The 22103-nt window shown below is 38.4% G+C and overlaps 2 protein-coding genes across 3 annotated transcripts in view; one reads left to right on the top strand and one right to left on the bottom strand.

Annotated features, from left to right (window-relative positions):
• Window positions 1–2008: 2008 nt before the first annotated feature.
• KLHDC2 (kelch domain containing 2) lies at window positions 2009–9392 on the top strand. The gene is made up of 11 exons (XM_004698572.2): window positions 2009–2121; window positions 4696–4811; window positions 5044–5125; window positions 5257–5340; window positions 6528–6608; window positions 6679–6737; window positions 7119–7228; window positions 7459–7531; window positions 8667–8754; window positions 8849–8901; window positions 9074–9392. The coding sequence occupies exons 1-11, from the start codon at window positions 2011–2013 to the stop codon at window positions 9195–9197; spliced, it is 981 nt and encodes a 326-aa protein (XP_004698629.1). The 5' UTR covers window positions 2009–2010; the 3' UTR covers window positions 9198–9392.
• A 709-nt stretch (window positions 9393–10101) lies between these two features.
• The window catches only part of NEMF (nuclear export mediator factor), a 60919-nt gene continuing 48917 nt past the window's right edge, over window positions 10102–22103 (bottom strand). Inside the window, exons 27-33 of one of the 2 annotated variants that reach the window (XM_004698573.2) lie at window positions 14694–14771; window positions 14388–14582; window positions 11738–11770; window positions 11088–11188; window positions 10953–10996; window positions 10788–10867; window positions 10102–10515 (exon numbers count right to left, since the gene is read on the bottom strand). In XM_004698573.2, coding sequence (XP_004698630.1) covers window positions 10438–10515; window positions 10788–10867; window positions 10953–10996; window positions 11088–11188; window positions 11738–11770; window positions 14388–14582; window positions 14694–14771 — 609 coding nt within the window. In that variant the 3' untranslated portion in view covers window positions 10102–10437. Of the gene's footprint in view, window positions 10516–10787; window positions 10868–10952; window positions 10997–11087; window positions 11189–11737; window positions 11771–14387; window positions 14583–14693; window positions 14772–16272; window positions 16412–22103 lie in introns of those variants that run through there. The other variant, XR_006679857.1, reaches the window with a different exon arrangement.

Below are 22103 nucleotides of genomic sequence, written 5' to 3'. Positions count from 1 at the left end.
TAGGTCACACAGGGACAAGTTGTGTCTCCATCAGGCGAAGGAAGACAGGAATGATTGAATTTTTAGTCTTAGACAAACCCACAATAGCAGAAAACATGAGAACAAGCCAGCAAACAAACATGCATACAAGACCACAAAAAGCAAAATATCAAAAAAATAAGAAACCCAAACAAAATAAAAATGACTTTAGGCAACAGCTAGCAGCTTGAAAACCAAAGGAAAAAAGGAAAGAAAAGGTGGGGGAGGAGGGAACTCAAGCCAGTCCTGGAAGCCCCAGTGTACTGCCAACTTTTGTGGGCACCAAATAGCTACTTTGCAGCAGTAGCTGCAGTCCCAGAATCTTGTCTGTCTAGCAGTGCTCCGCTACTTGGGCTTTTCTTTTTTAAAGCTCCAGCTGTATCAGGCAGCCCTGTTCCTCGGGTGCTGCTTTTTTGTTTTTAAAAAAGTGGCAAGTTGGCTCTGGAAGCCTCTGGGCACTTGCCTGCACTCCCCTTTAGCACTGCTCTGCAGATTTAGAGTTTGAGGGTGGGGGCATGCCTGTTCTGGTAGCTCAAGGCTTTTGGCAATAGGTGCACAGAGACAGGGAGCGTAGTATAGGCTTGGCCTACTAGCTTGTTCCATTTGGTTACCAAAAGGAATAAAGAAAAATGCCCCCTGCTGAATTTGGTAGCAACAATCCACTGACGAATATGTGAGTCTGTGATCCCTCTGTGTACCTGGGAGCCCTAGGAAACCGGGCTGGCTACAATTGCCCTAGCTACTGCTATGCTCTTACAGCCCAGGAACATCGAGAATTGGCCAGGTGGCTTATTCTTTGTTTATATATGGGTTCAGCTCACCTAGCTTTTTAACTTTTGTTTAGAGAGAGATCCGGGGCTCCAGGTTTTTTCTTTGTATTCTCTTTCTTCCATTCTTGTGCAGGGTTTCTGTAGTGTCTGTCTTGACTGCTATTTTTGTTGGAAGTCTTTTACTGTTATGTAAGTTTAACCCCACTTTTAACCCATTGGCAACAATGCTTTTAGCACATTCACCTTCACTTGTTATATATGCAGCTTTCAAATTATTTGAAAGGCTTTGAGCCATTTCTGGCACTAACACTGCTATCAAGTGCATTCCAACTCATAGTGACCCTAGAAACAGATTAGAAACGCCCCCATATGGTTTCTGAGGCTCTAAATCTCTAAAGGAGCAGACAGCCTCATCTTTTTCTTTGCGATTGGCTAGTGGGTTTGAAATGCTGACCTTGAAGTAGAAGCCCAATGCATAACCTGCTATGCCATCAGAACTATGTATATCACCCCCGACTTACCTACAAAATTGACTGAAAGACAGAAAATAAAATTTTTTGAGCCCAATCTATTATATTACATAGGGTCTGAATCTGACTTGAATGGCTAAAAGGTGATTGGATGAAAACACTTATTGGATTAACCTGCCATGAGTGGGATATTGACTTGTTTTCCTTTTGGAAAAACAGTTGAAATTATTTATGACCATGTAAATAAAAAATAGCTACTTTATTTGTATATATAATATAAAGTGGTTGTGTACCTAGAATATTTCAAATAAGGGTCTTAGACTTTCCAAACCTCTCATTCTGCACACGTGTAGGAGCACCTGGCATTGCTCATCAAATGGGTAGAGAGTAGAGGTTAAAAGACCTCGTTCAGTGAATTTAGAGCTGGAAGAGACCTAGATAGGATCTGAAACTAACTCGAAACCAAATTCACTGCCATCACATCAGTTTTGACTCATGGCAACGTTATAGGACAGAGTAGACCTGCTCTTGTTGGGTTTCCAAGTCTGTAACACTTTATGGAAGCGGAAAGTTCTGTCTTTTTCCGGTGGAGTAGTGGGTGGGTTTAAATCCTCATCCTTGGGGTATTATCTAGCCCTCTGATTTTTTTTTATTTTTTTATTGTGGGGGTAGAAGAAGAAATGAATACATTTTACAGCTCTTCCTTTTGGAGAAATTTATAAAATTGGCAATTGTTTCTCTTCAGGAAGAAAATGAACACCGAAGGGGATGTCCCTCCTTCTATGTCCGGTAGCTGTGCTGTGTGTGTCGACAGGGTAATATACTTGTTTGGAGGACACCATTCCAGAGGCAATACGAATAAGGTTAGTGTTCCTAATGATTACAGCTCAAAGTAATTTTATTCAGATTTTCAAGCCATCTCAGATTTCTAAGATTAGCCCCATACTTAGTGTCCCAATTAAAGAGAGATATATTTTCTTTTTATATAATGGCATGGGCATAACTTTGGGCACTTCGTTTACTAGTTTCTATTTACCTAGGTTTTTTGTAAAGTAAACTTTTGTGGCTAACAATTGTAGTTAAATAATTGTTAGGTTGTATTCTTTGCAGCTCTCAGGTCTCTAACAACCTTGCATGATAAATGGATATTAGTAAACAAATTAACCAAGAACATCACAGACAACATATTCTGTGAAGGGTAAAATTGAAGAGTCCACCACCCGGAAAGTCGTAACAATAAGCTAACACACAATCCCATGTACTGCATTCCTGTGTCCTGGTGGCATCGTGGGGTATGAGCTGGGCTGCTCGGCGCCGGCAGTGTGAACCCCCAGCTGGGGAAAGATGAGCTTTCTGCTCCCACAGTGTGTACGGCCTTGAACATCTATGGGAGGGTGGGGCAGTTATCTATCTTACAGGGTTGCTATGAATCAGAATGAAGTCATTTGCAGTGAGTTTGTTGTTTTTTAATGGTGCGGTAAGAGCCCTGGTGACCCTCTCAGGTAAGCATTGGACTATTGGCTGCAAGGCTGATTCCTCAGCCACCGGTCACTACTTGGAGAAAGATGAGGCTCTCTGTTCCCGCAAAGATACAGTCTCAGAAAGCCTACATAGGGCCACTCTGGGTTGTAATCCTTTCAGTGGTTGTCGGTTTGTTTTTGTTGTAATAGAGCCATAGATTGGTTTGTTTTCCAAATAGGAAGCAGATGTCCATTGTTGTTCTAGTCAGGTACGAGACATGAAGCCATTCAGAAAGGCACTCATTGGTAGACTGATAATTTATTTGGCTACTCGGTATCTTATCTGCTGAGCACTTGGTTGGTTGGACATTGGATACACAAAGATGAATGATAGAGTCCCCATGTCTAGGAGCTCACATTCTAGGGCATAAAAGTAGTTGCAGCAGCATAGTGATAGAGGGGACAGAGATTACAGTAAGTACTGTTGAATGTAAAATGGAATCCCTAGCATTGTGGTAGGATGGGGAGTGGAATAAGGAAAAGCTTCACCTAGGAGTTAATGCTTGGACTGAACTGTACATTGGAAGAGGTAACCAAAAGAGTTATCGAGATGCAGAAATATGAGAATGTTTTTTAAGGTAATGTCAAATGGTTTGGTGTAGGTAGAACCTACTTCTGAGATGGTTTCAAACTGTGACTCTAAAAAGATGACCAGGATCTGACTTGTTTGAAGGACACTTATATTTAATCTTTTAAATAGTTAACCTCGGCTTTTAGAGTTAAGTAGGCAAGTGTTGTTACTAGGTCTTCAGTACATAGATGCAGAGGGTTGTTCCAAACAAAATGTACTCTCAGTAATACATTTGTCTCAGTCTCATTAGTCCAATCAAAACAATGGCTTCCAAGGGGGTATGTTGGGTGAGCTCAGAGTTAGAGATTGTTTTGGGGGTGTGTTTTTTGTATTCCAAAGGGGTAATCTTGATAGATTTTCACAAAGGATACAGGATGATCGTGCATGCTTAATTTGAAGACGTTTTTTTAAAACTGAAAAGCGTATTGGTTAGAAAAGGGCTGGTAAGCTTGCACCAAGGAATTTTCCCCCGTCTCATTGTACCTGTTAATCCTTCAAGGATAGCAAGAACTGTCCTGTAAGAATTTTGCTGGGAATCCTTAGCCCATTCACCCATAGCCCTGATCTTGCCCCTTCAGACTTTTTTTTGGTTCCCCAAAACTTAAAAAATAAATTTTCTTATAATTTAAAGTTTGAGTCCCTCGAGGATGCTAAAACTGCTGTTTTGACATGGTGTAAGTAAAAGGCAGACATTTGGGGGGAAGGTTAGAGACAGAAACAGCCTGTAGAAGTGTATAGGCCTAGGCTGTTGAGAAACAATAGCTCCATGTTTTGATAAGTGTATTTAGTAAGGTTTCTATGATTTGTAAGCGCCTTGCTAGCACAGTGGTTTGTGCATCAAGTTGCTAAATGAGAGTTGAACCCACCAGTCACTGCAGAAATAGGCTATCTGTTCCTGTAAAAACTTAAATCTCAGAAACCCAAAGGAACAGTTTACTGCTCCGCCCCATAGGGTTGCTGAGAGTGGGATGTTTTTTGGGTGGTCTATGATTGCATAGCAGTACTTTTTACTTACCTTTGTAGGCCTGTTAATGAACTTGATGGTGAAATTTGCTAAATCTGTTTGTTTTGGGTGATACTATTCTGTTCAGAGTAAGAAATAAGGAGCTTGTGCCAGGATGTACCAAGATGTTGCTTCTTCCTTCATCTAAAGAGTCTTGGTGACTTAATTTATATTCTGGTACAAGTTCCTTTTCTAGACTCAGACCATTAACGGTTAGCAGCCAGTCTGCAATTCATACTTGCAGTAGCATGAATTATGGCATTCTTTTTGTAACTCAGAAAATTAGATGCCAAAGTTGACTTGCTTTCACCCAACCACATCTAACTGAAATTACCTCTGACAGTTCTATATGTTGGATTCAAGACCGACAGACAGAGTGTTACAGTGGGAAAGAATGGACTGCCAAGGGATTCCTCCATCATCAAAGGACAAACTAGGTGTCTGGATATATAAAAACAAGTGAGTTAACAGCACTGTAGTAGGGTTTGCATGTGGAAAGTGTTTTAGCCAATAAGCATTTAACCATAGAACATACTTTATCACTGTTTTGAGGATTAAGTGAATTAATACATGAAAACACTCAGAGCACCTAAGGCAAAAGTACAAAATAAAAAACGTAGATATTTGATAATTATTTTCATGTACCTGTGTCTTTAGCATATGACAAATCTTTTTATTTTTTAATAAATAGGCTAATATTTTTTGGAGGGTATGGATACTTACCTGAAGAGAAAGTCCTAGGAACTTTTGAATTTGATGAAACATCCTTTTGGGTAAGTGAAATTTCATAATTATATATGGTCTACTTTAGTATGCAATTTTTACTTCTGTAAGGGTTGTTTTGCCTTGTCAATAAATCACAAGTATATATAATTTTACAGACAGTCTTCCTTATCTTTCCTAGAATTCAAGTCATCCAAGAGGATGGAATGATCATGTACATATTTTAGACACTGAAACATTCATTTGGAGCCAGCCTATAACTACTGTGAGTGACTGAAGGATGCTTAAGGCAAGGCTACCTAGAGCAGTGGTTTTCAACCTTCCTAATGCCGCCACCCTTTCATACAGTTCCTCATCTTGTGGTGACCCCCACCATAAAATTATTTTCGTTGCTACTACTTGTCATTTTGCTACTGTTATGAATCAGGCGACCCCTGTGAAGGGGTCGTTCGACCCCCCACAAAGGGGTTGCGACTCACAGGTTGAGAACTGCTGACCTAGAGAAAGAGAGTGGTATCAGAATTGGACTTCCCTGGATGATACAAATGGCCAGTGAGCTGCTATCCAAAAGATTGTTGGTTGGAGTCCACCCAGAAACATCTTAACAGAAAGGCTGGGTTATTGTGATTGACTTCTCAAAAATAGCCACTGGAAGCCTTTCAGAGCACTGTTGTGATTCACATGGAGTCGCCAAGAGTTGCAGACTCCATAGCAACTGGTTTGATTATCAGAATTAGGATGCGATATGAAATTGATGGGCCATTTTTCTTTTGTAGAGAGACAATCCATAGTTTTCAATCTTTCAGAAGTTCAAGACAAAAAAAAGCTTAATGTTTAAAGAACATCTCCTTAGCTAAATTTTAAATAGTAGTTGCTATTGTTTGTAATTTAACTAATGACCTAACTCACTCGCTGCCATCAAGTTGAGGCCGACTATCATAGTGAGTGACCCTGTAGACAGGGTAGAACTGCCCCTGGGAATGTCCGAGACTGTAACTGTTTCCTGGAGTAGAAAAGCCCCATCTTTCTCCCAAGCAGCAGCTGCAAACCTTGTGGATCGCAACCCAATATGTAGCCACCACTTGGCAGAATGACCTAACCGATTTTAACCTCTTATTACACGAGACAGGGCTTTAAAAAGTTTGTGGAAAAATCCCATTATCTTTTATTCTTTTTTCCAAAAATTTTTGAAGCCCACTCATAATGTGCTACCATGTAAAATAGAGCAGCACTAGGTTACATTAGCTAGCTCCGCCAGTAATACATCTCAGAAATAAGTAAAACCTTAGGTTTTGGTAGTGTTCCTACCACGTTGATAAGACTGCTTCAGCTTAAAAAATCAGGTGCCTTGTAATATTCTTAATTGCATATTCAGGGAATAACATTTATTTCTGTTATTTCCCTCCATTTATAAAAAAAGTTCAATTATTACACTGCTCTTCGTGTTAATAGGGGAAAGTACCTTCACCCCGTGCTGCCCATGCCTGTGCAACGATTGGAAACAAAGGCTTTGTGTTTGGAGGCAGATACCGTGTAAGTATCTAAAGTATTCGTGACCTGCTTTTGAATGATTCAAAGGATAACTCTGAGTGTCCTTTTTCAGGATGCTAGAATGAATGACCTTCACTATCTTAATCTGGATTCATGGGAGTGGAATGAATTGTAGGTATCACTTTAGATTTATTTTCTATTTAGTGTGCGTGTGTTTACATACGCACGTGGTAATACTTAAATTTCCTTGATGTATTTAATATGATCTGTAGGATCCTTAAAAATTGTATTTTCATTTTGTATTTGATTCCCATTACCTGTTTAGCTGGGGCATAGAATATGCTCATGATTGTTGAAATAGTCTTAAGTTGACTGCATTCAAAGAGAATCATTCATTCGATATAACACATATCTTTAACACCAAGAAGCCTTTTTAAAGTCTGTCATCAATTCCATAACAATTTTAAGAGAGAACTTTAACTAGTATTTCTCTGCATTAAATATAGTAGCTGCTTTTAAACACAGATACTGTAATGTAGCTGTTATTTTCAGAATTCCACAAGGCATGTGTCCAGTTGGTAGATCTTGGCACTCATTAACACCAGTTTCTTCAGATCATCTTTTTCTCTTTGGAGGATTTACCACTGATAAACAGCCATTAAGTAAGTCTTTTTAACAGTATAATGAAATCATTATATTAATAGCTGGGAAAAGGTACTTTAGATGTACTGAAAGGTTTGCTATTAGTTTTGATCCTATAAACATATTAATAATGACTCACAATCTGATTACCTTTTCTGCAAAAGCTGTCCCCTTTAAATCTTACTGTCACCTTGATAGAAAACATACTTTATTACTTCATAGGTTTTTTTTATTCCTTTGCTTCAACCAGGTGATGCCTGGACTTATTGTATCAGTAAAAATGAATGGATACAGTTTAATCATCCCTACACTGAAAAACCAAGGTATGAACTATTGAAAAGGTAATTCTTACTCTAAATTAATATGAACATTAGAGATGCAATGCTAAGAATTGAGGGTCTTTGGGCTGCATTAAATACATTGTTCTTATAATAAAGAACTAAGTTTTAAGGTCACATTTTCTCAAAGAAAACCCAACGTTATCAAATGCTTTTCCATTTTTTGAGTGAAAAATAGGGCTAAAATTTGGTTGTCTTCTTTTACCATAAAACTATTCATAAAACCACAATTAAAAGTATTTTTACCTAAGTGAGTTGAACTACATCAAGGTTTGTCATTTTTTATAAAGGAACTGGGAAAGTGGGCAAATTTTAAAAGCTATCGAGAAAAAAAACTATCAAGAATGCACATGGAAAAATCAATTTTCTGTTGAATTTATAGTAATGCTGTATTGCATTTATTTAGAACTTAGCCAGAAGAAATATGTCTTAAATATTTGTTCCTAAGTTGATGATTACTTTGTTGTTTTGACTAAACATAATTATTACAAAGATTGCCAAAGTAAAGGATTCAGTAAAAAATACATTCAGAGCACATTTAGAAGTTAATCTGGCTTTTTTTCCCCTCCTCAAACCAAAAACCTATGTTAAGTCATGCCACCAGGAGGCCGTCTCTGCTACATATGTTCCCTCCATAGAACTGTGGGGCGGTTCTGCATTAGGCTGCTAACAGCAAGATCTAACTTCCAGTCACTAGCTGCTCGCGGAAGAGGGCGGCGGTTTTCTACTCCCTGCAAGACGGATGGTTATGGAAACCCACAGGAACAGTTGTATTCCTGTTTCACTGGGTCGCTGTGAGCTAGAATCAACTGGATAGCAGTAATGTTGGTTTGGAGGGCTTTAGCATACCTCATGTTTTGTGTAAGACAGTTGGTTTGACCTATGGACCAGACAAAACAGCATAGATCACCCAATCTCCCGGAAGACTGGCTCTAAAAAGACCTAGAAAACAGAGCATTCTAGTGAAAAAACCACACTGCAGTTTTGGTAGCTTTTGTTTTTTTGAAGATATTTTATGCTACGATGCTTTGGTCTGCTCTCTAAAAAGAGCCCTTGCCCATTTGTATAAACAAACACTGAATTTGATTTTCTTCAAACTTTGTGTTTGCTTTAAATGTAGGTTATGGCATACAGCCTGTCCCAGTGATGAAGGAGAAGTAATTGTTTTTGGTGGGTGTGCCAACAATTTGCTTGTCCATCACAGAGCTGTAAGTATAGTTTCCTGTGGAAAAGGATACTTTGTAAAAATTACTGAAACTTATTTTGTAGCATTACTTTGTGTTCTTCAAATCTGTCTTTCAGGCACACAGTAATGAAATACTTACATTTTTAGTTCAGCCAAAATCTCTTGTAAGGTAAATAATTTTAATTGGCCCTTAAATTATTTTAATTATTTTAACAAACCAAGTTTATGGACTATCTGAGGGCAATAGAGTTATGTTTTTTTCTTGGAGGGAGGGGTAATTTAAGTGAATGTACCTCTGAACTATAAATGAAATTATTTTTCTCTTTCCTGTCCACTTTCAGGCTAAGCTTAGAAGCAGTTACTTGTTTTAAAGACCTATTAGCCAACTCATGGAACTGCCTTCCAAAACACTTACTTCACAGTGTTAATCAGAGGTCTGGTAGTAATAACACTTCGGGATCTTAAGGTCTCATGAGGCCTCTGATTACCTTGCATGGACAGCAATTCTGTAACATCACAGACTGGTATAATTATGTGCATTTTTGTAGTTTGCAGCTTATTAATTTTAATGTGCATGTGAATGGCATAGAGAACCTATTTTTATGTCTAAGATGTTTGCAATAAACGTATTTGACATTAGGGGGATTTTACCCCAAGGAATGTTATTTTTTTCCTTTTTGTAATTTCAGGCCATATACACCTGTAGACACATATTCTTAGCATTATCAAAGTAGACAAGACTATTTGTCTAGTCCAGGCGTCCTCAAACTGTGGCCTCCCCCCCAGTGTTTTTTTACTTCAAAAAAAAGGTATGTGCAGTCTGCATCGGAATTTGTTCATATATCCGGCCCTCCAACAGGTCTGAGGACCCCTGATCTAGTCTGTCATTCCAAATATAACATAGTGTGTTAAAAACACACTGAGTTCAAATGGAAAAATATCAATAGGAATAAGCTAGTAAAAGAAAAACATGGAGTGACCAATTGGTCACTATGAAGCCCATCAGCCGTTGTGGAGTCAATTAAATTTTGTAGCTCACTAAATAATGAGACTTGGTGTCCGTTGAGGTAGTTCACTTAGCAGACAGTAGAAATCTGGGTCAGGAGTCTTTAGCTAGCAGTCTTTTTACATAATTCTAGGTTAAGGTAAAATGGCATATTAATATCAAAATGTGAAGATGTATAAATGTATCAAAATGATCAATTCGAACTCCTTTAAGGTATTTTTTTTCCCCTCCAAGAAAAGGTAGCTGAAGGTACAATCTCATCTGCTCCTTTAGTACTCAGGGTTTCTGAGACAGAAGCCTAAATGTTCAGCTGCCTCCCACTATCCCAGCAAAATAAAACACGGTTTTTGATTAGCCTCTGAGTCATATATAGGTATATATATTAGAATTTATATACAGAATATCAAGTAAATGAATACTCATATTAGCCTCTCAATTTTCAAGTAAATGTAGGGAATAACTATAGCTGTATACAATCATAGTATTTAAGTTTTAAGTATCCACAAATATTTTAGGAAATCCTACCATATACTGTTTCCTCTATATAAAACGGAGAAAAAAACAAGAGGAAGTCCTTTTGGCAAACAGCAAGGCAATCTTTAGTTCATTATTGAAATTCAGAAGTCTTATTACATGATGTTTTCAACTTCCAAAAGGCTACAAAATTGGCTCTTCTCATATTTTAGTATTTCATTTCAGCTATTTCTTTTTTACATTCAGAAGATTGGGCGCAGACACTTTCACTTTGCCAGGGATGTTTCTTGATAAATCTGTGTCCTAAAAACAAAAAGAAAACTGTTAAGTATTCTGCTGTCAAAAGAATGTTTTTTAACTGTATTTCACTATTTCACCAAACAAATTAAGAACTTTCTAACATTTTTGTCTCACTACCAACCTCAGCAGCAGCCCTGGTAGTAGAGTAAGTGGGCTACACACTTGAGCCGCTAACCACAAGAGGCCAGTGGTTCAAACCTACTAGCTATTTGGTGGGAGAAAAGGTAAGGCTTTCTGTTATGGGCAGTAACCTAAGTTCTGGAACAGAGCGTCACCTTTACGCTGCGGAATAAGTCCTTTTCCCTGGCGGTTGCTTCTTTGGAATGCATGAAACTAGTCAAGGCTGTTTTTGCAGCTGTGTAAATAGAAAATAGAAAAATCTTGTTTCTGTTCATCCAGGGAACTGTTTAAAATTATAATATAAAAAGTGAGGAAAATACCTTTTCCCTTTTTCTGAACTCCAGGAGTAAGCTTCACTTTATATCTTTAAAAAGGAATCACATGTGTTACTACTACCATAAGATTAGAAACAAAATTCATGATTGTCCGTTTTGAGTAAACTAAGGGTGACTCACTTATAGTTAGCCATGGTGGTGTAAGGGGCACATATTGGAATGGCAAATAGTAGAATATCTTCAAGATGTGGCTGCCCTGTCAAAGAATCAAACAGATTTTCCTAAAAGTGGAAAATAAAAACAATTATAAACCAATCCTAAAAGTAGATAACTTTGAACAACTTTATAACTCTAATAATGATGTTGAGATATATTTACTATTTTTGCATCATGTGATGAGAACGATTTTCAAATAGCAAATACATAAAATTTACAAAGATGAAGGAGAAAAGTGGGTTGGATATCATACAGAAAACGGAACTTCTGTATGCGTGAGACCAATGGTGCTTTATTTTCACTTCCCCTTCCAAGACACTCGGCAAAGTCTGGAAAGAGCTTTTGTTGTCACAGCTGGGGGAGGCCAGGGATATTAGTAAAAACCCTAAAGGTACTTAAGGAGTTTCCAGTGGTTTTGTCTAACACAAGAATATATATAAATGGACAAAGTTTTATATATATAAATGTTTACTAGGTGCGAGAAACTTCAAAATGCCTTACATGATTTGCATTCTTAGTCACTTTAGACTGCAGACCCTTCAAACTTAGCCTTTTTAGTTTTAAAGATTTTCTGTCAAATGAGAGTGTTACAGTAGAAACAAACAAAATCATACCTCATTGCCCTGTGGATCCAGATCTTGCTCTTCCTGCTCCAAACACATAAAAACAAAAAAAGGTCAGTCATAACTGAAGTTTAAATCGCCTATCATAAATCATGAGGTAAAAGTAACAAGTCTTGAGAAACAAGACTCACAATCTAACCCACATGCCAGGGGTCCTAAGGTGGTTTTTCTCAGTGTCCCAAGACCTTGAAGTAGATTAATTTTTCAGAAAGCAATATCATTCAAGAGAAATAGGAAGAGTTTCTGAAATTTAAAATGACTAAGCTTGCTGTATCTGCTAGGGATAAGAATACGGGAAATTCTGCAAAGTACATGACTTAAAAAGGAAAGTTCCCCCTCATGGAAGGGTCACAAGGAAAGAATGAGCCAGTGTGCAACCTAGCACCAATAGAACACACAACATTCCTCTAGCTCTTTAATGTCCTTACCCCCACTATCCTGACCCCAGTTCTACCTTATACATTTGGCTAGACTGGAGCATGTACACTGGTACAGATGAGCGCTCACGACAGGTAATCCAGGACAGATAAACCCCTCAAGAACAGTAATGGGAGTAGTGATGCCATGAGGGTAGGGGAAGGTGGCGAGAAACCAGGAACCAACTACAATGATTGACGTATAATTCCCTCACCCCAGGGTGAGGAACAAGAGAAATGTGAGTGGAGACAGACAGCAGACTGTGTGAAATATGAAAATAATTTATCGGGTCCACAAAGGTGGGTGGGAGGGGAAAAAAGAGGAGCGGATACCAAGGGCTCAAGCAGAAAATGTTTGATGTATGGGTTATTGTAAGAGCTGTAAGAGCCCCCAATAAAATTATTTATTTAAAAAAATTCTATTCAACAGCTTTAGGATAATTTTTCATAAAAACAAAAAAGATAAGCGTAATTTATTTACTTAGCCAAGAAAAAGTCTACCTGAAGATAACCTACTCATGAATGCTATTTAGCCTGGTGGGTTAATCAAGTGCAATGTCGCCCAGAGGAAGTGCTGAGAGCCAAAGGAAGTAGAGGAAAGAACTAGGAGTCTAAGGATATTTACAGAGGCATAATTACAGGCATGTACATATGTAAATATATATATAGGTCTATGTACATATATTTATACGTTAAGTATTAAGGTAGCAGACGGACACTGGACCTCTATTCAGGCACTCCCTCAGTGCAGGAACACTTTGTTCTCATAATCTGGTATTCTATGCTCACTTTTTCCAACACGATCGCTGAAGACAATGGGAGCATAAGCAAATGTGATGAAGAAAGTTGATGGTACCTGGCTATTAAAAGATACAACATCTAGGGTCTTAAAGGCTTGAAGATAAACAAGTGGCCCTCTAGCTGGGAAAAAACAAAGCAACATGGAAGACGCACACCAGCCTGTGCAATCATGAGGTGTTGATAGGATCAGACCCAATGCCTATCTATATACAATTGGACATCCTCTCACAGCAGGGTCACAAGGAAGGGGCCAGCCAGCCAGGGTTCAGTATACACCGATGAAACAACATTCCTCTAGTTCTTTAATGCTTCCAATTCCCCACTATCATGACCCCAGTTCTACCTTACAAATCCGGCTAGATCAGAGCATGTAGTACAGATAAGAGGCCCTGACACATGGAATCCAGGACAGATAAACCCCTCAGGAACAGTAATGGAAGTAGTGATACCATGAGGGTAGGGGGGAGAAAGGGGAGCCGATTGAAATGATTAACATTAACACACACCCACACAAACAGGGTGATGAACAAAAGAAACAGTTGGAGGGAAACAGGATGGTGTAAGATATGAAAATCATAATTTATCAAGGGTTCATGAGAGTGGGAGGGGAGGGAGGGCAAAAAAAGCTGATACCAAGGGCTCAAATATAAAATGTTTTGCAAAAAAATTTTTTAAATGTTTTCAAAGGATGATGGAAATATATGTACAAATGTGCTTGACACAATTGATGTTTGGTTATACGAGTTGTAAGTGTTCCCAGTAAAATGATTCATTAAAATTTTAAAAGGACAGATTGAATTTATTAGGATACCAATTATAAAAACCAAAAATTATGAAATGTAAAAAAAAACTTTTTTTACTACATCAGAACTGACTTATGATTGAATGGTTAGAATAAAGCCCCAGGTCTGGTAAGTCAGGAATAACCTGTATATAAAACCATTGAATTGTTTAAAAAAAAAAACAAACCTCTTTACTAGTAATACCTCTCATGAATATTTAAGTCCTGTTTTAAAAACAAACATGGTTTGAATGTTACCTAAAAACACTGTTCTGCAAGGAAAAAAATATATATATATAAAATCACTGTGTTATCTTCCCAGTCCAAACCCTAGCCTTCATTACTATAAACAAAAAATAAGGCTGGCTCATGAAAAGTTTTTTATTCAGCCTGTAGTTTAAGCATACTTGTAACAACTGTATCCATTTCCAACTAGAAACTAAAAATGCTTCTCCATAAAACTTTTCTAAAACTCATCAACTGTCAACACTAGCATTTTAATGTGTACACACTAATTTTAGGCTGTATTTTTTAAGATACCTTTCCATCAAGAATAGGGTTACCAACTCTTCCTTGTTTTAGCACAGTAAGTCCTGGGAAAACTGGGAGATTAGTAGCCCTAATTAAATCAAAGGCTTACTACCTTGTCATCATGCGGATCCTCTGCAGACAGGTCTTTCAACTCAGGAGTTAGGACCGCTAGGGAGGGAGTTTCTTTCTTGAGGTCAGCCACTTTGGGCCCACTTCTAGGTTTCTGAGGCTGCTGCTTTACAGGTTCATCTTTTGTTTTCCCTTTTTTTCCTTTCTTCCCCTTTTCTTCTTTATTTGAGCCTGCAGACTTAATTCATACAGAGAAAATTTATATTTAACAGGTATTTCTTGAATACCTAACATGCTGGGCAATGTGCCCATTAAAAAGTTAAGGAAAATGTTTTCAGATATTTCTTACCCCCAGCAATTTCATGATAAGCTCACGTTCTTCTTCATCCTGGTCTTTATATTTTTCCTTCATTTTTTTCATTTTACTCTTCAAAAGAAAAAAAAAAAGACATTAAACTATGTAGCCATAAGAGGAACCTTCCAAGAGTTTGTAGATAATGAAATTAAAAGATAATGGAAAATTTCCACTAACTTTATGTACAGAAAGAAAAAACCACCTGCCGTCAAGTGGATGCCGACTCATAGTGAATCTAAGACGGCAGAACTGCCCTGTGAGTTTGAGACTGTTACGCTCTCCTGGAGTAGAAAGCCCAGCCTTTTTCCCATGGAGTGGCTGGGGTATTTTACTGCTAACCCTGAAGTTAGCAGCCCAACCAATAACCACTACACATCAGGGATCCTTTATGTAAAGAAAGGGTTTTAAATTTCTGCCAAACATGCTTACTGAGCAAGGAATCATTGTAATAAACAATATGGAGGCTACAAAGATGAATAAATTATACATTCACCCTCAAGAAATTACCCATTTGAGCGAAAGAGACGGAGGAATAGATAGATTAATGCAGTTTAGTTTACATTCCATACGAGATGTACAAACATTGTTAGGCACAAAAATTATGGAAAAGAGCACTCAGCTTGAGCAAAAACTGTGGGAAGAAATAAAACTTTTTGTGTGAACAAAAGTTGTTTGGAAGCAAAAATTTACTATCTTTGGACAAAACGTGCAAGAAATCTCAATAAAAAGGTAAAGAGTAGAGTAGGTCCTCCTGTGAGTGGAGTCAGGAAATAGTGAAGGCACAAGAAATGAGGCAGCAATGACGATGACAACAAATGTCCTTGACAGTGGATGGATGGATGGATTGTGATGAGTTGTACGAGCCCCTAATGATTTAAATTTTTAAAAAGGCAGCAAAGCCAGAATGCACAATTGTTAGTCTGAATTTTATTTATTAAACCAGTGATTCTGTACTCAGGCTTTTGTTTTACAGCTCGATGCCTGGGCTGCATATCCAAAGATACCTATTATTATAGATATGGGTCTTGACTAGTCAGAGTAGGACCCAGATAATACATTTCTAAAATTTAAGATTTCTGTAACAAGACACACACACCCGCTACCCCCCCCACCCCACCCCCAAAATTTAGTAAATCAGCCTTAGGTTATAAGATCAACAAATTCTTCTAATTAAAAAAACAACACACCTATGTTCATTACAGTATTATTTACCTCATCAAAAGAGATAACCTAAATAACCAAGAACGGATAAATAAGGAAACTGGTGCCTACGAACAAATGGCAAATTCACAATATTAAATAAGGAATCTTTGAAACATCTCAGAACAAGGATAATCCTAGCAGACATTGTATTAAGTACTTAATGAAAGGTACATCTTATAGGGAACCACTATTTAAAAAACAAAAAACGTTTATACATAGGTGAAAAAAAAACAAAAAAACTTGCTGGTTACCAGAGATGAAAAGGGAACAATATAACTAATTGGAAGAAAATTACTGAATAGAGGACACATGGTAAAGTGAAATTTCTTAGTATCCATAATCCCTTTCTTAATATAGTGTAAATTCTAACCTCTGTGCCTGTGGTTATAATCTCATTTTGGAGGGAGTTTACTAGTGGACAGGATCAAGGTGGGTTGTATTCTGAGTCTCCACATTAGTACAAGGTGTGAACCAGGTCATCGACCTTTGTCTCCTTTGGGTATGGTTGGCTGAAAGACAAAAACCACACTCCTCTAAGAGAAAGCATCTTGGAAAATTTCTGGGACCATCAAGAAAAGAGGTACCAGCTGAGGCTCTTTGAAATTCGTGCATTAAGTTGTGGAGACAGCTGACCACCTCAAGACCAGAGGCCAAAGCAAGGTCACGTAACAGCAGAGGAGCATGCATATTCCTGGTCCATGGAGGCAGAGACCAGAGAGAGACTGAGGAGAGGTGATGCTGTGGACCAAAGATGTTTTTATGATTCTGACTTGCTGACCTGTTAACTTCCCCAATAAACCCCAATAATCTTGAGTGCTGTGAATTCTGTGTAGCTGTCAAATTGTTGAGCCTAGCAGGAAAGTAGAGTAATACGGAAAGAAAAGTTGGTGTCACAATAAAGGGTGGAGGCATGTCTGATCTCTGCTTTGTGGCAATTGACTCTGGGTTAGTGTGGAGATGGATTCTCCTCCCTCAGGTAGCCATAGGAGGTCAGGTGTGGCCTCTGCTCCACTTTTCTCACACTTATGCCAAATAATAGCAACCAAAAAAGCTATAGACAATGTAAGTGAAGTTAGTACAGCATGACCAAGAAAAGGAATACAAGAATAAATGGCAATTATGGTCATAGATAATCCTGCAGTAGGTAAGATGAGCAAACAGTAAATTTACAAACAATATTGGTAGTTAAGTATGCTAAAGAAGTGTTCGAGGATTCAAGGGAGCACTCCCAGCTGCAAATACAAGTTTGGGTGCAGATATTTCAGTGTAATTGTAGGGGCTGAATGTACATTAATATATGGAACAGAGCACACGGGACCACAGCCATGGAAACGTAGACAGCGAAACACTTTCACAGGCTGAAGTAACCGCTTGAAAGCAAAGGCTTGGGGGACATCTATGCCAACTGGCACAATATAATTCATAAAGACAAATGTTATGCATCTTTAGTGTATTGTGTCTGGGGTCTTAAAAGTAAGTAAATGCCCAACTAATATCTAATTACGGATTTCTTCAAGTCTGAGGCAAAGGGGAATGAAGAAAACCAAAGACTCAACAGACTAATGGACCACGTGAACTCTGGGCGCAGAACAAGATGGTGTGCCACCACCGTTGCCCAACAGTCTGGAACTCGTAACAGAAGGTTCTGGGCAGAGTGGGAGGAAAAGGTAGGAAAAGTAAAATACACCAAAAACGCCAGCTGTATTGGTCTGACAGGAAAGACTGTGGGTTCTAATAGACCTTTCTGACTTAGGACTGAAGCCATTCCACTTTTCAGCCAAGTGTTAAGATTGTGTTCCTTAAAATAATTATATGAGATTCAAAAAGACATTTATCCAAACACAAAAATGAGAAAGCAGTGAAGGGCTAGAAAATTCAGACAAAAGGAAACAAAACACCCAGGACACAAACAGAAAGAATGGTTGACACACTTTAGGAAATGCATTCAATATCATGGAATACTTTGTGTACAAACCATTAATGGGAAACTAATTTGCTCACATAAAGCAATATTAAATAACAATAGTTTAAAAAAATGCATCCCTAGGTTCTTCACAGCATTATTCACAATAGCAAAAAGATGGAAACTAAGTGTCCATCAACAGATAATGGGTACAGTTTGGTTCATACACACAATGGAATACGCTGTGAAACAGAAAAATGAACCCATGAAGCATCTCACAACATGGATGAACTTGGCTTTATACTAGGGAAATCAGGAACAAAAGAAATACTGTATGGGATCAATATTACATGTCAGGAAAAGGTTTGTACACAGAAGGACACATTCTTTGTTAGTTATGGGGATGGCAGCAGGGGAAGATCACTAACTAGATAATAGATAAGGAGCCCTGGTAGTGTGGTGGATTATGCTGTGGTCTTCTAGAACTGTAAGGCCAGCAGTTTAAAACCACCACCAGCTCCATGAGAAAAGATGAGGCTTTCTACTCCCATAGATTATAGCCTCAGAAACGCAAAGGGACAGTTCTGCTCTTTGTTACAGACTTGCTGTGAGCTGGAATGACAATAGCAGGGAGCTTGAGTTTCTGGAAGGCTGGATAAGCCTTGAAAGACTTCTGTGGAGTAACGCCTACATACCTACCAGAGCCATAGTGCGTATTCAGAGACAGGAACTCTTTAAGTGGCAAAGATGACAATTCTCCACAAAATAATCTAAAATTATAAAATTTTAGTAAGATTTCAATAAAATTTAGTAAAAATTTAATCAGGATTTATTTGGAAACATGGACTATATAAAAATTTAGATTATTTTAATGTTTGATGTTATTATGGCCAACTTGATAAACATCCTTTATGTATAGCCATGACTTTTTCGGTAGAGGTAGGTTTATTGTGCCAACCTGGTCAATAGGAACATGTGGGATTAACAGGGTCAGTTTGATTGGAGGGAAAAGAGACAAATGGCTCGGCAGGGCCTGCCCCTCTCTTCTCTTGCTCTCTGGTGATTTGACCAGCATGCAGCTACTTCAGCTAGTTCTCTGCCTCAGCTTGTGAGCTACACTACCTGTGGGACAGCCAACCCGTGGATCGTGTTGCTAGAGCTTGAGGTTCCTTTGAGACTTGTTATGCCACGCTGCTGGTGTATACATCACTTGGGCTAAAGGTTGGCAGATTCTGTCATCTTGCATTGCTTGAATTCAATATGCCATCCGGGCCTGCTTTGCTAAGCTCCTGAGCTGCTGACTGTTGGTGGCTTGCCCTGCTGTTTGCTGCTTGTGGCTGGACTTGCCTGCATTGCCCTCAGGAAAACTCAGCTGTCTGCTTCCTTGACCATGGACCCAGCAGCCCTCCTGAGTTAAAGGACTTCCAGTACATTAGCTGTTCCATGAAAGTGAGTTGAACTGAGCCCTCCATACTGCTGTGTGGACTAATTAGCTGTTACATTCCTTCAGGGTGTGTGTGTGTGTATGTGTCATTAAATGTCCTGGTTTTGTTTCTCTAGAGAACCATGTCACAACAGGTATAATTCCACTTCTATGAATTCCTATAATTGGAATGTACCCTACCAAAAAAAAAAAAAAAAAGTCAAAGAGTAGATTCATTACCCGGAATTCCATGGTATGCATACAACATTTACTAAATGATTAACATGTCTCAAAAACAAAACCAAACTCACTGCCATCAAGTAGATTCTGACCTGGTGGTGTAATCGGGCTGCCAACCCAAGTCAGCAGTTTGTACCCATCAGCTGCTCCTCCGGGGAAAGATGAGGCCTTCCTGCTCCATAAATATTTATAGCTCACTGTCCTATAATGTCACTCTAGAATGAGATTAACATGTACTTACTAAGGAACCCTGGTGGTGCTGTAAGCTAGGTATTGGACTGCAAACCACAGGATCAGTGGTTTAAACCCACAGCTGCTCCACAGGAGAAAGATGAGGTGTTCTGCTCCCATGAAAATGCAAGCCTTGGAAATCACATAGATGATCACTGTGAGTCAAAATCACCTATATGGCAGTGGGTTTTAGGTATATACTAATTTTATGGATTAAAAACAAATCCCAGCATAAAGAACCCTGGTTTAAACCCACTAGTCACTCTGTGGGAAAAAGATGAGGCTATATCTTGCTCTGTACAGATTACAGAAACCCAAAAGAGCAGCCCTACTCTACCCTTAAGTTTCTGTGAGTTGGAATCAACTCAATGACCAAAACAAACTCATTGAAACATTTGAGTCCATGCTGACTTATAACAACCCCCGGTGGGTTTCTGAGATTGCCACTATTTACTGGAGTAAAAAGTCCTTTCTCCTGAAGAACTGCTGGTGGTTTTGAACTGCCAACCATGCAGAACACAGCCCAATGCATAACCACTATACCACTAGGGCTCCTCAACTCAATAGGTTTAATTTTTTTGGTTCTTTATCAATACAAGGACCCCTGGTGGCATAATGGCTTATGTATCGGGCTGCTACCCACAAGTCAGCAGCCCAAAACCACCAACAGTTCTACAGGAGAAAGATTACACTTTCTCCTGGTAAACAGTCTCGGAAACACACTGGGTTAGTCCTATCCTATCCTATCCTATCCTGAAGGATTGCTATGTGTCAGAATCGACCAAAGGGCACTGAGTTTTACTTTAGCAATAATATTTACTTCCTTATTTGCCTGTCTTTCTATTTTATTTATGGTTCTTTTACTCATCTAAAATTTACAGAGTATTAAAGATGAGGCTATATCTGATTCTGGGCAGATTACAGAAACCCAAAAGAGCAGTCCTACTCTGGGAATCACTTTGGGAATTATTTTCGCATGATTAGCCATTAGTTATTGAGTGTTTTACACCTTCTTAAAATGATCTAGAATATTCCATCTGAATTTTATTGTTTCTCTTTTCTATTTGTGTTCTAGCACCGTATTATTTTCCCAATTCTAACTAAATGCTTTATTACTTGATTCCTTCTTTTAATCTTCTCTTTCGAGATTTTCTTGGCTCTAACATAAACTCTTAATTGAAAAGCTGAATTTAGAGAGTAAATGGGCAAAGTTGGTAGTTTTGTTATTTTGCATCTACCCTTCCTTATACAGAATGTCAACACCTCCATTATTTTAAGGCTCGCTAGGAAGAAAAATTAGATAGTTCTGACCACTACAGATGGAGGAAAGATAACAAAATGTAAAAAGATCAAATGAACCTAAGATATAACTCCTGGTTTCTACATATCCAGACTACTCATAAAAGAGAAAACCAGAAAAAGAAGAAATTGTCCATTCTACTAATAGTCTACATGAATCAAAACCATCCACTCTCAGACCAGAAGCACTAGATGGTACTCAGCTACCAATACCGATGGTTCTAATCAGGAACGTTAAGAGATGATACTGACAGAATGAGAGTACAAGGTGGAACTGAACTCAAATTCTTAAAAAGCTCAGCTTACAGGACTGTTGAGACTAGAGGGTGCCTCAAGACTAGTCATGTGATACTATTTAAATCATAAGCCAAACTATTCCACAAGGTCATCTTTTAGCTAAATAACAGATTTGCTCATAAAATTAAAATATCACCTATGAGTCTGTACTCCTTGCTCCTTTAAAAAAATCCTCTATGTAAGACCAAACCATGAACATTTACTCGAGAGCAAAGATGGGAAGGCAAGGAGGGAGGGAAAGTGGGTTACTGGAGGTGGAAGAAACAGTGCAGAAATACCGGACAATTGAAACTGTAGGAAAAAAATTTGACTGAAGTCTGAAAAACTTGTGTAGCACTTGTTAACTGAGAACCCAATTTTCTGTAAAAAACATTTTAATACACTTTTTAAAAGAATATATACTGACATTCACCTAGCATTCCTTGTACACTCTTATTTGGGGGGAAAAAAAAGCATATTCTATATCCACTAACCTCTTTTGTTATCATCAACCTTTAATAAACTTAAGAACACTGGCCAAAATCACACTAATAATTTCCCCCTAATTTAGGATTTCTCCCCTAAATGAGCAATTATTATTCCCCCTAAATTAGCAATTATTATTAATTGCTGTCGGAATGATTCCCCCTCTTGGCAATCTTATATACAACAGAAGAAAGCGTCATCTGAGCTTGCATTATCTTCACAATCATAACCGTGTGTGAGTTCACAGTCCATGTCATCAGTCGTCCCCTTTGCCCCAGCCCTCTATTTCACTGAGCGTGATGTCCACCTTTCGTGAGTGCTTCCTCCTGATGACACGTTCAAA

This window comes from Echinops telfairi, unplaced genomic scaffold (assembly GCF_000313985.2).
Source record: "Echinops telfairi isolate 266 unplaced genomic scaffold, ASM31398v2 ScPeMD7_18;HRSCAF=68, whole genome shotgun sequence".
Taxonomy (NCBI): Eukaryota; Metazoa; Chordata; class Mammalia; order Afrosoricida; family Tenrecidae; genus Echinops; species Echinops telfairi.
Note: the sequence above shows the minus strand (reverse complement) of the source record. Positions and strands in the feature narration are given on the sequence as shown.

What these genes read in the sequence shown, in the direction of transcription:
- KLHDC2 (XM_004698572.2), top strand. Translation starts at nt 2,011, where the DNA reads ATGAACACCGAAGGGGATGTCCCTCCTTCTATGTCCGGTAGCTGTGCT. An exon ending in CCCTACACTGAAAAACCAAG is followed by an intron (nt 7,532 to 8,666) that starts GTATGAACTATT and finishes CTTTAAATGTAG; the next exon opens with GTTATGGCATACAGCCTGTC. An exon ending in TGCTTGTCCATCACAGAGCT is followed by an intron (nt 8,755 to 8,848) that starts GTAAGTATAGTT and finishes TCTGTCTTTCAG; the next exon opens with GCACACAGTAATGAAATACT.